We start from the raw sequence: 20,267 nt of genomic DNA, 5'->3' as shown, positions 1-20,267 counted from the left end.
GCAACAAAATCATTAATTTAACCAAACTAACCCTACCCTTGGTTTAGTGGCCAACCCTTGCTTTAAACGACACGTTCCATGATTTATTTTTTTCCCGGCTACCGAAGATTTTGCCAAAGAAATACGTGATTAGAAGATGATTTTAGCAACAACAAAAAACACAATCGTACAGCAGCGACCCATTCTTAAAGTGTAGAGATATGTAATTTTTCCAAAGTAATTCGGGAGTTATCCGTTTATCGGGGAAACCCTTGATTTTACTGACGCGACATTGTGATTTTACCCAAGATTTTCATGATGTTAAGAACAAACATGTGGTTTAACCGAAGTGACTCCATCATTTTAATGCGGAGCTCAAACTCATTGAAATAAAATGCACGAAATCAAGCACGTGGGAAACCGACGAAGTTACGAATACCAGAGTTACGGGCTACAGAGTTACGAGCGTCAAAGTTACGCGAAACCGAAGTTACGAAAAACTAGAGTTACGAATTCTAAAGTTATGTTAAGCTATGACATATGATTTTTGGGTTGGCAACAATTGCGAGGAACGACATGTAATTATGGAAATACAAACAAGAGATTAACATTTTTCTCATTGGTCAGAACTAAATGAGTAAAGCGAAAATGGGTGTTATTTAATCTTGTAAAATTTTGATTGGATATGTATAGATATACATATATGGTTTTGTTTTTGTGAGAAGATCGCAAAAACGTTGAAATAGAAAAAAAAAACATAAGTTTACTTATGTAAGTTTCGGGGACATAATTGAATTTAACTTCTTATTTGTCAAACTAATATTGCAAATACGTATTTTTTTTTCTATTAATTAATTCATAGCGTATTTTGTAATACCCACTTTGTTATTATTTATATTAAAATAATAACCAAACCACCCATTTTTTTACAGACGTCATTTTGGTGTGGTGAACTGTTGTTGCAATTGTTGCCAACCCAAAAATCACATGTCATAGCTTAACATAACTTTAGAATTCGTAACTCTAGTTTTTCGTAACTTCGGTTTCGCGTAACTTTGACGGCCGTAACTCTGTCGCGCGTAACTCTGTTATTCGTAACTCCGTTACAATTTTGAGGTTGGGGAAGAGCCGACATTTAGGGTAAAATTTTATAAAATGAAATATTTTTGTTATATGACTTTTTTGAGATTACTTTTTGTATTACGCCTGCAAAGTGGAATCAAAATCGTTAGAGCCGTTTTCGAGTAATTTGCTATAACGTGAAAAATTTGTATGAGAGGTACATTTTCTAAGCGATATATAAATTTAAAAAACAAATGAAGGGGCAAGGGCGGCAAAAACTGAAAAGCCTATACCTTGAAAATTTGTAAATCCGCCTCTGGGGGTAGCCTAAAATGTATTAATTCCCAAAAAAAAAATTGGCTATTTATACTTTTAATATCGATCTTCATACTTTTTTCTTCTCTGTATACTTACTTTTGTAATGCGAAATTTTGTACTGTGTTTAGTTTTTTGTCAGTTTTTCATTTAGGATTGTTTATTTGACAATTTTTGTTTGTAAATATTTAGGCAATGATTAATGAAATAGAACCACATTTAATTTTTTTTCGAAAATGTGTTAGATTTTTTTTTTAGCGGTCTTGGTTAAACAAAGTTAGGGGTGTATAATTACTTTTGTGACTGAGTGTATATACTTAAATGATGTAGACTTTACAGTACAGATTTGGTGTACAAGTACAGATTCAATTCGTGTTAATGATGCTTTCATGAATAGATATACAAACAGGGTAAGAATTTTTAATGTTGAGTAGAATCATATTTTCGTACTGAACGAATACCTATGAGTACATTATAGACTTGTATGTACTGATACCAGAATCTTTGTTCTGTATGTAACTGATTGCAGATTTTTCAAAGTTAGATTTTTATGTTAGACTTTAAGTTAATACTTTCGTTTACTAAGTACAAACCTACATGTATTGAGTACAAGATTAATATAATGTTTAATAAGTACAATTCGTTCTTAGAAATTATTTTGGCCAAATAATACCTATTGATTGATTTCAAAAATGACTCTAACGATTTGGATACAAACAAAGTACTGTGTCAAATAAGGTCCTACTTGTCACATTAAACAATATTATTCTTGGAGCGTTACTTTCCATAGAACCGTTTTCTTGATTTCTGACTTTCTCCTAAACGTTTAAACTAATTTCAACCAAAATTTTCGCAAAATAAACGTTTTGTTTAATGTTAATTCAAATATTTAGAAAAAAATTCAGATATATCAATTTTGGATTTATATACAGGATTTATAACACTGAAAGTTTTCAAAATAATAAACCCGGGTCACACCATACAATTTTTTTTGCAGGGTGTTGCTCTGAAATAAAAGTAAGAAATTGAGTTTTTATAAATCATGGAACTGTTAATTTATTTGCAGAAAAATGGCGAATGAAATAAAAATATTTTGATTAATTATTTATTCCTTATTATTAGGCAATGTTTTAGTGAAAGAAATGTAAAAAAAAAATCAATTATGAGCGGATAAACCAAAATACTGTTGCAAAGTCGGAATTTATCGAAATTTCACAAAAACTGCATTAAATCGAAAACCGCAAAGATTTGGGATGAATACCAAGTTATCAAATTCTGGGAGCCCTAAAATTGGCCTATCAGCATACTTCGTTTGATCCATTACTTTTGGGACACCCTGTATAAGAAATATTTTTTTTTGTTTTTTTTTTTTTTTGAAAAATCAATATTTTCAAAATACGGCATGAATGTATTACTTGCAATGGGAACCAAGAAAGAAATGAGTGCATCGAAAATTGAGTTATATTCATAAATGAAACCAAAAGGTTTCTCTGAAGTCTGATTGCTGAGTTAGATGAAAACGAAATATTTTTTCTTACATTCGGAAGCAGATATTTTCGGATCAAAGTCTCAGAACAAGTTTTAGTTTAATAATGTTAGTTCATATTGAACAAGCGTATATATTTTTTTACGAACATTAAAAATCTATATTTCTTTGGTTTCGGAAAAAAGTCCAAGGCTAACCCCTTTTTTGAGAAAAATCCTCTTAGTCTTTCGAGTGAGACATCAAAAGAAAGGTGTCTTTTAGTTCTATTCAGAAATGAAATTCAAAAATGTTGATTAAACTAATTTCAGCGAAATTCAAAAGCGTTAAAATAACCTTAAGTTTCAAATAAGTAATATTTTCTAAGAACACATTTTTAAATTTTTTTTTGAAAATGTATGCATTAAATGTTTTGAAACGACATTTATGTCGATTTTTATATCTTTTCTTTTTTTGCTCAAAACTCAACTGGTAGATATCGGCGACTAGTAACTATAACACAAGAAGCCTTCAAAATTATTTAAAACAAAATCGTACATCCAACACTTTTCGAGAAACAATTTTTAGCTCTATTTGCTATTTTCCTATATAGATGTTGCAAATCTAAACCCAAACATTGCGAACTGTACTTTTCTCACTCGAAATTGAGACCAGAAGTCATCATTGCCATTAAAGGCAACATGCTTACAAAAGTATATTTAAACTCCGAAACATTTAAAACACCTGTCGCTTGGCGTTACCACGCCAGCATATACCTTCTTCACTCTCATGCACATTTTTATGGCAACTAGCCCCTACTTCAGCACTCATTTCCTTAGTCCTTTTTCTTGCAATTTAACGATCAGTCTACAAGCATATCCTTTTCTTTGTGGCATTAAACAATATTCAGGCCAATGCAGCAACATAAACAAAGGAAATGACAGATGCACCTGTAAAAAGAAAAAAGAAACAAAAGACTAGGTACAGTCACTCACTAAATGTACTTCTTCTTCTTCCTTATGCCAGGAGCAGCAAATGTCTTGAGTTAATTATGATTATAAGTGAGGTCAACATTATTGGACTCTCACTCACTTAAAATCTTACAAAAAAAAAAAAAGAAAAAATGCCGAAGAGTTGTTACAATAATAACGCGATGGCACCAATAGCACGTGTTAAAACCGCCTCGCACCTGGGATTAGTAAAGGGGAAAAAATAAGGTCCATCTGGTTCGATGGGAAACATAAAAAAAAGGACGCGTGTTTTGATTTCCTCTTTGGCTGCTTATCTGCATAATTTTGAATTAATATTAAATACTGGAATTTGAATTCACATTAGAACTCGCTGTTGTTTCATTTTTTGTTTCATACTTTTCCCTTAAGCTGGAAAACCAACCCGTATACAAGAGAAATGAATTTGCCATTAAAATCATTAAGAGCATGCCAGCTCAAAAGGAGCCCAATAAATTCAACTTAAACCAACTACACTAATAATTTTTTTTTATTCATAAAGTGCGTTATTGTTTTTTGACAATTTCAATAATTATTATTTTCTAACCTCAAGTCAAGAAAAACAAATATTTTTTTTTTGTTGTTTCGGGGTTCATTTGATTGCATTTAATTTTTATCACGAATTCATATAATGATTCGTAATAATTAAGATATTTCCATTATGTGGGTGATTTTTTTTTGTGGTTATTTTCAAGATGATATTATGATAACTAATGCCTTACAATCACGTGAATTGTTTCAACAATTTGATATTAAGATTGGAAGAAGGGCGGTTTAATTGCAACATTTGTTTCAATATTTTTTTATTAGGTATACCTACAGAGGGTGAAATGTGAAATATTGCATAGTATAAATTATAATCTACCTACTAAGACTACTCATGGTAAGTAAAATATATCTAAATAAATAATTTATTGTTTATTTAGCGTGAGAAAAAAAAAATCGTCCGTCTTTCATTAAAGTCAAATTCATAGAGAAAATTTTTTTTAATCCGAATAACACCTAGGAAAGAAGGTACCATGTAAGTACCTACCTGTAATTGAAATGCTCCTTTTTTTAAGCATAATCCTAGTGTTGTTAATTTGAAGTGAATAAAAAAGTCATGTGTGCAATTCACACGTGGTAGAAGTGAAACCTTAAAAAAAAAATTTCTTGCAAAAAAACAAAAAAATATACCTATTTTTTATTCTATCTCCTTTAAATACATGTTTTTTATATGACAACCTATATTAATTTTATATCATCTGAAAGCTTGTTGTTTCAGCTCAAAATATTTATATCATCCATGTCTATACAACATCTACAAAAAGAGCTTATTTTTTTCAAACCAAATCACTTTTCATCAAAAAAGCAAAAAATCAATCTTTTTTTCTCTTTTAACACCATTAAATATATTTTTTTATATGACAACCTGTAGTAAATTTTATATCATCTGAAAGGTTATTTCACCTTTTATATGACGTATGAATCATATTTCTACCATGGCTTGGAAAAAAAAAAATAAGAATTTTTTAAAGCCAACTATGTCGAAATTTCAAGCTGAGATTACGGTACTTCCTACACTGGTCATCGTCAACAGATCTCCACAGGTGTTTTGAGGTATTTTTCAAGTTTTTCAATTTAAGATTGTGTAACTTGTAAAGCTCCAACGGTTAATTGTGATATATCAAATGAAAGTTAAATCAAATTTGTATGTGCACTAGATCAAAAGATATAACGTTTGTAGAAAAGAACATCTTTTTACCGTTATCTCAGAATTTTGAATATGAAATTAATTGATATTTTGTACATTTATAGTTTATTTAATTACCTATCTACAGTACAAATTTTATTCATCTATCTATTAAAACCAAAAAGTTGTAACAAGTTGAATGTTCGTGTCGCGTTTTCGTTTCATCTTGTTTCAAATCACTACGATAGTAAAGAAGTTTTCACTTCAAAAAGAAATATGCTCATTCTATTCAAAAAACTTAATTAAAGTCTATGACCCATATTCATAGTTCTTTCATAAGCCACTCACTTCCAAACCAATTCTCTATGGAAATGAGCTGCTTTTAACCTGTTTTATAACTTCAAACTCCAGTAAAGCTATAAGACATCGTTTTTAAATATGACCATTAATGTGGGCCTTAGGTTCCCTCTATGATATTTTGTGCCAATACTTTTAGTACCTACATAATTTTTTTTTGGAAACTGATCATGTTCAATGATGACTGTATTCATAAAGCAAAAATTGTGTTAACTTTACTTATCATTAAAAGAAAATAATTGCAACCCAAAAATATTTGCACTAAAAACAAATTTTTTATTGTAAATACAAATATTTTGCATTAAAAACTCAATGCAAAATTTCTGCATTAAATATTTTTTGAAGTGAAAACTTCTTTAGTATCGTAGTGATTTGAACTGATGAAGAACTTATTTATAAATGTTTAATTTGTCATCAAAACCATAAATAAAATGAATCATTGGCTTTTTGGGACCAATTACAGATTTTACTGTCTCTTCGAAAAAAACACCCTTTCACCAAAAATTTTTTTATGAAAACTCGTTATTCTTGCTTTCTACCCCAAAATCAATGTTTTTACCAAATTTCATTAGGGTGACCCATCATTTTTGTTTTCACTCAAAAAAACACCCTAATAACCATGATATTTTTATAGACACTTTATATTCTTGTTTCTTATCTTAAAAGTAACATAATCGCTAAATTTCAATAGGGTACCACTAATATTACTCTAGTAATACACACTTTTTCAAATATATCCATATTTTCTTTACTTCTAAAAAAAACACCCTTTCACATAAAAAAAAAAATTATAGACTTACATTATTCGTAATTCCCATGGGAAAGAGAACATATTTAATGAATTTCGTAAGGGTACCATTTATACCATTGATTTTATCGGACTTATCGCGGATTTTTCCCTATTTCCCAAAAAAGAAACACCCTTTAACCTAAAATATTTGTATAGACTTTTTGAGTTCTTGCTTTCTGTTATAAATGAAACATTTTTACCAATTTTCGTTGGTGTAACAATTTTTTCCCAATTTTTGTGGTACTAATTCCGAATTTCATAATTTCTTGAAAAAAAAACACCCTTTCACTCAAAATAATTTTTTACTTTTTATAGATTATGAATTCTTATACCAACCAAAACTATTTCACCAATTTTAAAAAATTAATAAAATATAAGTTAGCTGTTATGATACCTTTCTCACACACAACTTAACCTATCAAAAAAACACCCTTTCACCCAAAATACTTTTAAAAACTTTATGAATCCTTTGTCCCTGTTTTATTTTAAACCTTCATCCCAAATTTTGTCAGTGTAGCATGTTTTTCACATTGGTTTCGGTTATATTTTACTTGTTGAAGTCAAAGAACAAGCACCCTTGTTTTCAATCGGCAATAACTTTTCTTAGAGTTAGAGTCAATCGTATTGACTTTATTTTTATGTCATTAGATTCAGCATCAAAAAATACCTTGAAAACATGTGTCATATGATGATATTCGACAAACAATTTTTTTTTCAGTATATTTTTGACCTTCCCCCATCCCTCTTGTCCGCGAAAAAACACCCTTCCACCCAACTTTTTTTATAGACTTTTTTTGTACTTGGTTCTTATCCCAAAAGCAAACTTTTTGGCAAGTTTCATGAGTGTAACAATTTTTTTTTATAAATGCCTATTTTACCTGTACTAAATAGGTAATCCATTAAACAACAACTCCCTGAAAAAGTAAAAGTTTTCCAATAAAACAAATCAACATTTTTGGTTTCTATTTTTTTTTTGTGTTTATATTTTTTTTTCATCTTTTTTGTTTTATTTATGTTCTTTTTTTTTAGTTAACTATTGTTTACTAATAATAATAACTGAAGTTATAAAATAAAAAAAAAATAATAATAATAGTTACGAGTAATGCAATTCAAACTGATTTCTACACATTTAATTCCACATTCTCTCTGGTCCTTCTCTTTCGACTTTTTTTTTAATTATTTTTATTTTGCAATTGCATTTTTGCATTAAAACAATAATAATAATTTTAATGAATAATAATATTATTAATAATATAGTTATAATTAATTAAATTCTATGAACTAGATAATAAGTAGAAAAAAATAATAATAATAATATTTATATAATTTTACAATCCATGTTACAAGAGTTATTTATTATAAAAAATAATAGTTTTTATTTATAATGGTAAATAGTAGTAGAAAAAATAAACATTTTTTTTTTTTTTTATTTTATATTATATTTTGTATAATTCAAATTTCATTCATTAATTTTAATGATTTTTGTTTATTTATTTTTAATGATTGATTTTTTTGTGTGTTATTAATGTACAAGTGTGTATTTGTGTGGTTTTTTTTGTTAAGATGGTAAAGAATAAGCGTATATAATGAAGAAAAGGAAAAAAAAAACTAAATTATATTTTACAAAACACATTTTTTTTTTTTAGAATTTAAAATATTATAACTCCTTAAAAACTAAAAAAAAAATCTTAAAAGAAATTATATTTTTCATTTCATTTTTTAATTGATGTAAATAATTTGATATGTTGCATTTGTATTTATTTTAACTATGCAATTTTTCAACTATACAAATTTTTTTTTGTTTCACATTTTTTTAAATTATTGATTTACATGACATTTTATACATACATTTTTTTATCGTTTCTGTTTTAATTTCGTTTTAGCCATTTTCCCATTTTAGTTGTTATTTTTTTTGTGTTGTTTTTGGTTTCGATAATTTTATCGTTTCGTTCTTCTTTTTTTTTTATTTTTAAGACAAGTTTGTTAATTTTTTAATAAATAAAAAAAAATGTTTTCAAGATGTTGCACTTGAGTGTGAGAAGAAAGGACTTTCTTTGGTTTTTTGTCGTTTTTTTTTTTTTTTTTTATAAAATGGCAAGAAGGTTTTGTTTCTTTTTATAACAAAACTCCTGCTGGGATTTATATATTTTATTTAAGGAATGACTATGTAGCTTGTTTTTTGTAATTAAATATCAGTGAAACTTTTATTTATTTATATAGTTTGTTTGTGTTTTTTTTTTTAAGGCAATAAATTTGTTTAAATAAATATTTTTATTTATTTTTTAAAAATTAAAGCGAGGTTTTTTTTCATACAGATCCTTAAGTCTCAATTTTAAATATTTTTCTTTTTATTTAAAAACACTCAGGTGCAACATTGTTTTTTGTGACTTAAATGCTTGAAAAGGGTTTTAACAATTTGTATTGTTTTTATTTTATTTTCATTTATCCCTTTTCAATTTTTGTTGTATTTTTTTTTTTTTTTTGTAAAGCGTAAGGAAATGCCTTCCCCTTGATGTACAGGATTGCATTTATTTTTATTTAATTTGTTGTTTAAGTAATTTTATTTAAACCATTCGTAAAAAAGTTTAAACTATTTTAGTTTATAAACTTTTTAAATTAAAAATTGTTTGTAATTTATTATTATCCATTTTGTTTAATCGTCGTTTTTCATGCAGTCAGTATATTTCTGTGTTTTTTAAAGTTTTAATTAATTTTTAATTAGCGAGGAATTCAAGTTCCATTATTTTTTTTCAATTTTTTATTATATAGTTTTTTATTCTTTTTTTTTTAATTAATTGAGATTAATCTGCATTTTTTTTTTAATAATTTTTGTTTGTTTTTTTTTTTACTAATTGCATGCAACTAAACTTAAATGAAAGAAAAAATTGTTAAAAATAATTATAAGCAACAGGAAAAAAATTAATCATAAACTTAAAACTTAAATATACATGCAATTAGATTTAAATACAAAAAAAAAAATAGAAAAAATAATATACAAAGTTTCAGATACATGGATGTATTTTTTTTTTTTTTTATTGTTTAATAAATTTTTATTCATGCAAATATTTGATACATTTTATTTTGTATTAATATATTTTTAAGGTAGGTTCAGGTAGGTACAGGTTCAGCAAAAGTTTTGTTTTTTTCATTTATTTGTTTATTTATTTAAATAAACATTTTTTGATTTAAGGAAAAATACAAAATAGCAATTTTAAATAGATTTATAATTTTGTGTCTATTTGTTTTAAATTTATAATTAATTTATTGTATGTATTTTTTTGTTTAACATAAACGAGTTTAAAAAAAAAAATAAATTACCGATTCCTCTGTTAACGTTTATTCCATTCAATTCCTAGTTAGGGTTCTTTTGTCAATTTGTATTTTTTTTTTTGTAATTTGTTTTATTAAATTATTAAATTTTCTAAACTCAAATAAATGTTTTTTTTATAGCAGTTGAATTGTAATAAAAAAAAATAAAATTAACTATTTTCTATTCAAATAAATGCATGTGTAGTTTCTTAAGTAAATAAGTTATTTTTTCATTTTTCATAAATATAATATTGACAGTCTATTGTTTTGTTGTTGTTTGTGGATTATTCTATTTCATTTATTTATTTAATTTATTAATTTTTATTGTTTAATAAATTTTTAATGCATTTTTGTTTGTTTTCTATTTTTTGTTTAAAATGTATCCGCACTTCATTTATATTTTTTTTTTTTTTATAACAAAAAAAAGAAAGAAAAATATTTTTTTATGTAATTTTTTTAAAAATATAATTTTTTTTACAGTTTTTTATATTATTTTTAGTAGTAATAGGTAAGCGTGTGAAATTTTCAGTCTATTAATTATTGTAAATTGTTTTTGCTTCTTATTATTCTTTTTTTGTTTTCATTCGTTTTCAAAACTAAAATTGTTATCTATTTTCAAGAATTTGAAAAAAAAAGTTTTTGTTTTGTAAAAAAATATATCTGCAAATCACAATTTAAATAAATTTAAATATTTTTTTGTTGCCTTGCGTTGTGATTTTTTATTTTAAATTTTATTTTATTTATGTGAAAAAATATTTTTTGTATTTCACAAACAAACAAAAAATTGATTCATTACAAAATAATTCTTAAAATTCTATTTAATTTTTTTTGTTTAAGATTTATTTTTTTTTTAGAAATATAAAGAAACTTAAGGAAAAAAATTCTGAATTAAGGAAATTTATTACATTTTTTTTTGTTGTTGTTTGTTTGAATTATGTTTAAATATATATTTATGTGTGACTTTTACCTCTCGCATATTCTATTAAATTTTACATTTTTTAAATTTATGTTTAAAATTTTTAATTCAATTTTATGTGTTACTAATTTATTTTTAGTAATTTTTTTTTTTTCGAATTTATATAGTTATTAAAATACAATATATATATTTTTTTATATACATTAATAAAATACAACTAAGTAATAATTCTTTCTTTTTTTTGTAGATAACCTAAACAAAAAAATATTCAATGTTTTCTGTTCTTGTTTCCCAAAAATAACATGGAAAATTGTATCTTTCTTGATGTTTTTTTTTTATGATTTCAACTTTTTTCTTATATTTTTTTCAATATAAAATATATATATATATAAAATAATAATTAAACGCGTAAAAAATCTATATAATATACATATATAAGTTTGAGCACCAACAAAACGTTATAAACTTTTAAAATTTAACATTAGTTTTGGAAAAAAAAGTTAATATTAATTATTTTTTTTAATATAAACAAAAAACAAAATTTGTGTATATATAAAAAATTAATTAAAAAAAAAACCTAAATGCTTCACTTTTGTTGTTTAAAAACTATTCAAATTAACAATATTTAACTCATTTTTTTTTTTTTTGTAAATTTAATTTTTTAATTTAATATGCGAAGTTTTTTGTTGTTGATCGAAATAATCATGCGCTTTATTTTTCATTATTAGTTGTTTGTTGTTTGTGTTGTGTGTTTTTTTTTTTTTTGTTTTCATTATATTTCGTAGGAATTAATTTTTTTTTTTGTTTGTTTTTGAAGAAGAAAAAAAAATTATTTTTTAATTAAAATTTTATATCATGAATATCTTTTTGATTATTAGCTTGCATTTTGCAAGTTTGTGTTAAATCAGGTAATATGGAAGAATTATTATTATTACCATTCATTGAATGATGATGCTGTTGCTGTGCATCCATGGTAACAATGTAGGGTGTCAAATTGCGACTATGCTCCTCGAATATGGTTTCCATTCGAAGCATGCAATCATGGAGGTAGTCCTGAAAGTAAAAAAAGAAAACAAATTAGTTAAGTATGCGGTTTTTTTTTTTTTAAAATAAACTTATTTCCCTTTTATTTAAAAAAAATCCAGGAAAGTAGAAAAATATGATGGTGATATTGACATGTCATACTCGTATATCTTTATAATACTAATCTTAAAAATTTTGTAATGGGTCAAAATTTTAATTTTTTCTGTTCTGCATTATAAAATTTTGCTTTTCAAAAACAGTTGATATTTTACGCAAATTTTCATATTTATATTTAGCATTAAAAAAAATGTTAATGCAACTGATATATTTGCTTTAAATTTAAATAACTTAACAAAATTATTAAAATTTCAATATAAAAAAATAACCCAAATTTATTTGTAAACTTATCAAATTTTTAACTATTACCTACATATTTAATTCTATGTGGGCTTGAGGTCTTTTACTTAGCTTTTTCTAATTTACTAATCCGACGTTTCGAGTATGTTTACACTCTTCTTCAGGGATTCTTTCCCTATCACATCAGGTTTCCTCAAAAAAGTGTCAAAACCAAAAAAAACTAAAGCTCTTATCTGGGGGTGTGAGTATGTTTATCATATGTTTTTTGGATCGCTAAAACCGAATCCGAATTTTATTTTGCCGTATAACGTCAGGTTTTTGAGATATTCTCAAAAAAAATTCAGATAAGAACTTTTCTTTTTGGTTTTGACATTTTTTGACGTGATACGGCAAAATAGTCTTCGGATTCGGTTTTAGCGACCCAAAAAAACATACGATTAATATACTCACACCCCCAGATAAAAACTTTTGTTTTTTTTGTTTTTGACATTTTTTTTAGGATACCTCGGAAACCTGACGTGATAGGGCAAAATTGACTTCGAATCTGGATTCAGCGGCCCAAAAACTGTATGATTAACATATTCGCACATCCAGATCAGAGAAAACAAATTTTTTTTTTCGTGACATTTTTTGAGGTTATCTCAAAAACCTGACGTGATGGGGCAAAACGGACTTCGGATTCGTGTTCAGCGACCGAAAATCTATATGAAAATCATAGTTTTTTATTTTTGTGTGGCTGTGTTATGATTATGCTTTTAGTAGCTTGTTATAAAACTCTGAGATTCCGTTAAAAAAAATCCCAATCACTTTTTACAGGCAAACCGTGTGTGTAGGTAGCATAAGAATGAGGATGTGTAATTACTTCCAAATGAAATCCAAAGTGATTTTTTTTTTTTTTTTTTTTTTTAATTATATTTACCATTAAATGATACAAGGTAGTGCTAACCAAAAAAAAAACAAAGGATTTTGAAAAAAAATTATATATGTTTTTGTGCCGAATATAACAAAGAAATTTTTTTTAAAATTATTTCATGATGGTTTTGTAGTGGACTATATCTATTAAGATATTAATACATTTTTTTTTTTCAATGAAAACATTATAATTATAACGAGCATATAGCAAAGAGATCAATGAAAAAAAAAAGTTAAATACGTTTTAAGGAATATCACTTAATGAAAATAAGTGTTCTGTGAATTGGCGATAGTCGACACTGATTTCTTTCACGCCTCTTCAATTGAAATATTTAAGCCATTAGTTCCTATCATTCATCATTTAAATCTTAAATAAAAACTCAAATCACTGAGCTTTAATTTTGTTCCATTTTTTATGGACATAAAACCCTTATAAACATCACAAAAAAAAAAAAAAACGTCTGTCTTGAGAATCAAAATTATACTCCAATTTAACAAATGTCTCATATTGACCAAGCGGTAAAATTATTTTTTTATCATAGAACTTAAAAATTGTGCAAACAAACACGCCCATTTCAATACTTCAGTGTGGACACTTAAAACTAAAGAAAAATAAAAAAAAAAAAACAAATCTGAATATCAAGTATACCTACCACCCAAGATCAATACAAAAAAAAAAAAAAAATTATATTCGCAGAAAGCTCTGCTTAATGTTTCAGCAATCAGTTAATTAATCCCATGGAACTAATTTTTTTTTTATTTTGAAATTTGAATATTTTTTGCCATTTCTGTTCCAGACAAATATTTTGAATTTATGCACACACTGATGTGCAGGCATTTAAGAATTTTTTTCGGTTTATCTTAATTACTCTGTAAACGGCGCTGAAACGCGCCATGACGACCGACAAAAACACACCACAGACACGCCTTGTGGGGCAACACAAATTTGAATCAATTTTTTTTAGGTCTTGAAGCTCGAGGTTAACCAAAATAAAAAAAGTGTGTTTTGTTTATTTTCTTAATAAACAGCTGTTTCGAGTGTCAGAAAAACAATTGATGTGACATTTTTTTGAACTCGAGTCGAAATTTTTCCACAACCAAATTTTAATACATATTCAAATTGCACATTTTTGTAATAACTGATGCAAAAAGACTGTAATTTGTGTAAAAATAAAATTAAGTCATCATCAATAGAACAGAGAAACTCCCCTAATGTGAAAGTTCGATGACAGCAATTTGAATTTGTACCCCTCTCAAGCATTTAATATGTCTTTCAAGGTCATGTCAAAACATTCGCTTCGGCAATTTACATTAATTACAAAAAGGGTAAACAAAGCGACTCGACCCGCAAGAATCAATTTTATTATTTGAAATTCAGAACAAAAAAAAAAAAAAATATAACTATCACCCCCACTTTATATATAGGACCCGCTTCTGGTTGAGTCATTCAATTTCCGTCTTTTTTTTTTTTTTTTTTTTGAATAAAAAAGTCTTTGACTTCATTTGTTCCTCATTGGACGACTGTCACTTGACTGTAATCCTTCAATTAAGTTGATTTCTTTTTTAATAAAAAACAAAATTAATAAAAAAAAAAAGAAGAAAAAAGGTTATAGGGAACGATGATGGTAATGGTTGGTTACTGAGTTAATGAAAATGCTTTATAAATAATATATCTGTCAAAATATCAAAATATAGTTCTTCGGAACACTATATAATTTTTGTTTACTTTAAAATGTTACAATGAAAATAAAATGGACGACTGGGTCGCACGAACTTGCTCTTAGAGTTCAAGTTGCTTAAATTTTTAAGACTTTTTATGTAGAAATTTATATAGAAATTTATAAAAACAAAAAAAAAAAAAATAAAAATTCGTTTTTCAAACAAATAAAACATCATCTGAAATGAAATCGCCCCACAAAACAAATATGCAGTTTTGATTGATATATTAACATGCATTTTTAGAAAAAAAAATTTCAAAATCGTTAGAGCCGTGTTTTAAAAAAAAACTAATTTTTTATAAATAATTTTTTGGAAAAAAGTTTTAAAATGAAATTGGTATGCCATTTTGTAGAAATCACTAATCAACATCTAAAAACGAAATTTCAAAAAAATTCAATGTCACGTTTTCGAAAATTTGATTTTTCAAAACAAAAAACTTCAAAATTTTTTTAAAAATCCAAAAATTATTTTTTTTTTAAATTTTATTTTTAGCTTATACTAAAATTATATAAATGCTTTTTCACAAAAAGTTTCGTTGAAATCGAATAAGCAGTTTCGGAGAAAATAGGATTTGAAAAAAATGGTTCTATGGCAGGTACCGTTAATAAATGATTTCAAAAAAAAAAAAATTTTCATTTTAAGATAAACCTTGTCTTAAAACTTACACATGAATTTTTTAAAGAAAATCGTTGGAGCCGTTTTTGACCCACTTTTTTGGCATTCCCTACCATCGTAATGTCATGGAAAAATGTTATCTCAACTTTTTTTTTTGAACGAATGCATAACTTGATATATAGTACCTATATCGTATATTTGAACTTTTTTTAAGCTTTTTATTAGACCATACAATCTATATTACTTATCCGATTTTTATAAAACATGGTGAAAATATATGTTTCGTCCGGGAATGAACACAGACTATTTTGAGGGTGGTATGTCCAAAGCTAGAACAAGCTTCAACAAATTTCTGCTGGATTTGTGTTGAATTTATTTAAATAAACAAAAATTAGAAACTTAAAATAAAGTTTTGAAAAACAATTATTTTGCAGTGATTTTTGGCAATTTTGGATTATTAATTTATTATTGGAAAAAAGCCGGATATTTAGAAAACTATGGTACATTTTGCTGTTAACATTTTTTTATTAAATATATAAGCATTTCATTCAAAACAATTATTATTTTGATAAATTTGGCGAAATATTAAGTGTTCTACACCGTTTTCTATAAGCCAATACTGAATGGATGAACTTGAACTTGATCATTTGATGTTAGAAAAACATATTGGAATTAAGTGGATCCTTAAGAAAAATGAGCAATATCATAAAATTAATGAAGGTACCTACTTTTACAACACATATTTTTCGTCTTTAAAATCGTTTTCTGAAAGCCAGTCTTTTATTTTTGTTTGACACATTTTTAAAAAGAAACTCTTAAATATCATCCAAATTGTTCAAGTACTTTGAAAGAGAAAAAAATCCAATTTTTTTTTTAAATTAAAAAGAATTTTATTTTTAATTTTTCTTTATTTATTTTTTTTTTATTATTTTTATATTTTCCTATTAATTCAAACATTTTTATCAAAAAAATGTATATCGAACTGAAAAAAAAACATAAACATTTTTTAAGGATTTTCATCAAGGCTCGACTTGTGGGAATATTGGACAAAAAGCACACTCACCATTTATTGGTTTTTCTCGATATTTTCAACTCATCGATTGATCCACCAATAAAATTAGTATTGTGCCGAAAATGTTGCTTGAACATTTTTTCATCGACCGCAAAACTAGAAAGTTCGAGCTTTAAAATTCATTTTGTTTTATTCCAGTGCAATAATTTTTAAAGGAAATAAAGTCATTCGAAAAACCTCAAAAATTTTGCATTTTTTTTTTTTTTTTGATAATTTAAATTTTTTCCACTAGTGCATACAATTTTCTAAAATTTTTTCATTGTATTAAGAAAATCTTGATCAACACATAAAAACGAAATTTTGAAAAGCATCATCAATCCGTTTTAAAAAAAATTTAATTTTTCAAAAAAAAATCCAACAATATTTTTTTTTTTGAAAATTTTGTAAAATTTCAAAAAAATATTTATATTATTTAAAAAAATTGGACTTATTTGGAGTTTTACAAACAAAAAATTAATTTTCTTCTTTTGGTAATATGACAGGTAGGTACCGTTAGTTTAAGGAATCAGCCTTAACTGTTAACTACCAAGTTTAAAAATAAATCGCTCAAGAAGTCTAGGCTGTAGCTTTTGATCAATTTTATTTATTGCTTTTTGAAAAGCAAGTTTGTGCGACCGAATTGTGTGTTATATTTTTATTGTTGTCACTTATTTTTTGACAGAATAGTTCAGCCCTTTCGTGAGATGATATCATACTCATTCTTGAATATGAAGACTAAATTCGAATGAAGAGAGAGAATAAAAAAGGTCGGCGTCGTTATTGCAAAAATGACATTAAGAAATTAAAAAAAAAAAAAAAAAACAAGCCTACAAGACGCTGATCATCTTTTTTTATTATTATTATTGTTTTTTTTTTTTTTAATTTGAGTTAACAAAGATCAACGACTGTGTTTTTATGTGTAGGTACACTTTTACGCACATGTTGTATTATTCTTCGTCATCAAATTCATTGTTGGGTTTTGTTTGGTTCGTCGGTCATTCATTGAGGCTTTAAGTCTTCTTCTTGATCTTTTTTCATATACGGTTGATGGCTTTGGAGAAATGTTTTCCAAGTTAAAGATTTGCTTGCTTGCTTGGTTACTGGCCGTCCCGCGAGAGTTTATTATATTGAAGATGAAAGTAACGGAGAAAGAACTTTTTATTTTGTTCTCAATGGGTCAATAATTCTCGTATATAAAAAAAAAAAAAAATGAAATGAACGAAGTCAGAGACATGTTTTTTTTTTTAAGTTATTTTGTTCTTTTTTATTTTTCGGTTCATAATCGTTGAATGGGACCATTTTTACAGGAAACTGTATGTCAAATGAGATGAGAGAGAATTTAAATTTATGGCGGGCATACGCTTATATTGCAAAAAAGGAACTCTATGACCTTTGAGCGTTTATATGTTTATATGATGCATGGGGATAAATTGAAGCACAGGAGATCTGAAGTCGTTTGTATTGTATGGAAGAAGATAGGTTCGGCTTTTAATTGAAGACTACGTCTTTAAGCCTCATTGCTATGTGAACTTTGATATCTGTTTTAAACGCTTCGTATGAATGGAATCTTATGGTAGGAAATTTTAATACGAACAAATTTGAAGATTTGAATTCGTAGAAATAGTGATAAGAGTACCTATGTTCTTCATGTTTATATGTTTTTAGAGAATTTGAGGTCTTAAATGATTTGAATACTTTTGAGGGTTTTCGAAATAAGTCAAACTCTATTGAAACTTAGAAGGTCTATCCAGTTTTGGGTTTTACACTAATTTTTAGGAAAGCAAAAGAATTGTTATGAGTTCTATTATAACAAAATACAAAATATTTATGTGAAGGGTCCAGGGGAAAAACAGCACAAGTCCATTCCAACTCATTTCCAGAAAAACGCATTTTTAAATTTTGTTCTCCATACAACTTAGTACTAAAAGCACATAATTTATTTATTTTTTCAGCAAGGCTTAAATTTGTTTTATAAAAGTTAGGATGCTATCAGATAGTGCTGAGTAAATACTACAAGACCTCATCATTAGTTTATTTTAGAACAATGAGGAAACCCGAATTTGAGAGAAAGTCGATAAAGACAAGATTTAAAATAAAGGTGAGTTTTGCATCAGAAACTCCAAATCAGTAGATAAGAAATAAAAAAAAAACCTTACGAAAAAGTAAACTTCTACTAAAGAAGTTGTACAAACTGATTTATATGCTGACCTTTCTTGGAAATGCAAAAAACTGTATATGAAACTTATCTGCAGAAATCATGTTATGTATTATATAATCTGAATTGAAAATTTTTCACAAATATTTAGTTTTTTTGAGCAATCTAACAGAAACAATTTTCTTAAAGAACAATAATTGTACAAAAATAAATACATAAATTTCAAAATCATAAAAAAATAAAATGAACGGCTGGGTCGCACGAACTTGCTCTTAGAGTTAAAGTTGCTTAAATTTATAAGACTTTTTATATAGAAATTTTAAAAATGTAGGTACCTTCTATATAGGTACAAAACAAAAAAAAAATAAAATTCGTTTTTTAAAAAAATAAAATAAAATCTGAAATCAAATTGCCCTCCAAAACAAGTATGCAGTTTTGATTGATATATTAACATGCATTTTTAGAAAAAAAAATTTTCAAAATCGTTATAGCCGTTTTTACTAGTATGCCATGGTATGCCATTTTGTAGAAATCACTAATCAACATCTAAAATCAAAATTTCAAAAAAATTCAATGTCCCGTTTTCGAAAATTTGATTTTTCAAAAAAAAAATTTCAAAATTTTTTTAAAAATCCAAATTATTTTTTTGAAATTTTATTTTTTGGCTTATATTAAAATTATATAAATGCTTCTTCACAAAAAGTTTCGTTAAAATCGAATAAACAGTTTCAGAGATAATCGGATTTAAGAAAAACGGTTCTATGGCAGGTACCGCTAATAATGATTTTCAAAAAAAAAAATTTTTCATTAGAAGATAGACCTTGTTTTAAAACTTACATTTGAATTTTTTAAACAAAATCTTTGAAGCCGTTTTTGAGCAATTTCAACTTTCGTTTTTTTGATTTGGTACTTCGAAAACTCGATTGCTAGACACCTCCAAATCAAAAAAACGAATTTCGATTTTTTTTTTACCCACCCTAATGTACATTTTACATTGTATAACATTATCGAAATTGCGAAAAAGGATTCAAATAATGTAAAAATAGGATATTTACGATACCATTTTTTGGTAGGTTAAGTGTCTCAACAACTCATTTTTTTTTAAAGAAAAACCTGTGTAAATTTTCACCTGAACAATAGAAATAAAAAAAAAAAAAAAATAACAAAATATTTAAAAATTAAACAAAAGTGCAAATACAAAATTGTATCTTACCTGTTCGACACTTGTTAAATCTGTTAATTGATTTAATAAATAACGCAGATTCTTTCCAGTTCTCAGATGCCAATTAAGGCCACTTAATGCAGCTGCAATACTCGATGCAGCAATTGTGCTTGCTGAATAAATTGAGAAATAATGCTCTGTAAAAATAAAAATAAACAACAAAAAAAAAAACAAAAATTAAAAATAAAATTAACTATAAATAAAAATAAAAAATGCAGAGAAATAAAATAAACAAAAATATAAAACAACATCTCAAAAAAAAAAAAAGGACATTCCCAAGATTCTCTTAAATAAAAAGGCTAAGTGTTCTTTATAATTTTCTGGAAAGACAGAAAAAATCAACA

At 26.0% G+C, this 20,267-nt stretch overlaps 1 protein-coding gene across 2 annotated transcripts in view; it reads right to left on the bottom strand.

Moving 5' to 3' along the window:
- Positions 1 to 11,253: 11,253 nt before the first annotated feature.
- The window catches only part of LOC129910369 (G1/S-specific cyclin-D2), a 132,752-nt gene continuing 123,738 nt past the window's right edge, over positions 11,254 to 20,267 (bottom strand). The window contains exons 4-6 of one of the 2 annotated variants that reach the window (XM_055987723.1): positions 19,915 to 20,060; positions 11,805 to 11,922; positions 11,254 to 11,578 (exon numbers count right to left, since the gene is read on the bottom strand). In XM_055987723.1, the coding sequence (XP_055843698.1) occupies positions 11,523 to 11,578; positions 11,805 to 11,922; positions 19,915 to 20,060 (320 nt within the window). In that variant the 3' untranslated portion in view covers positions 11,254 to 11,522. Of the gene's footprint in view, positions 11,579 to 11,620; positions 11,923 to 19,914; positions 20,061 to 20,267 lie in introns of those variants that run through there. The other variant, XM_055987722.1, reaches the window with a different exon arrangement.

The sequence above is a fragment of the Episyrphus balteatus genome, chromosome 2 (assembly GCF_945859705.1).
Source record: "Episyrphus balteatus chromosome 2, idEpiBalt1.1, whole genome shotgun sequence".
In the NCBI taxonomy this organism is placed as follows: Eukaryota; Metazoa; Arthropoda; class Insecta; order Diptera; family Syrphidae; genus Episyrphus; species Episyrphus balteatus.
Note: the sequence above shows the minus strand (reverse complement) of the source record. Positions and strands in the feature narration are given on the sequence as shown.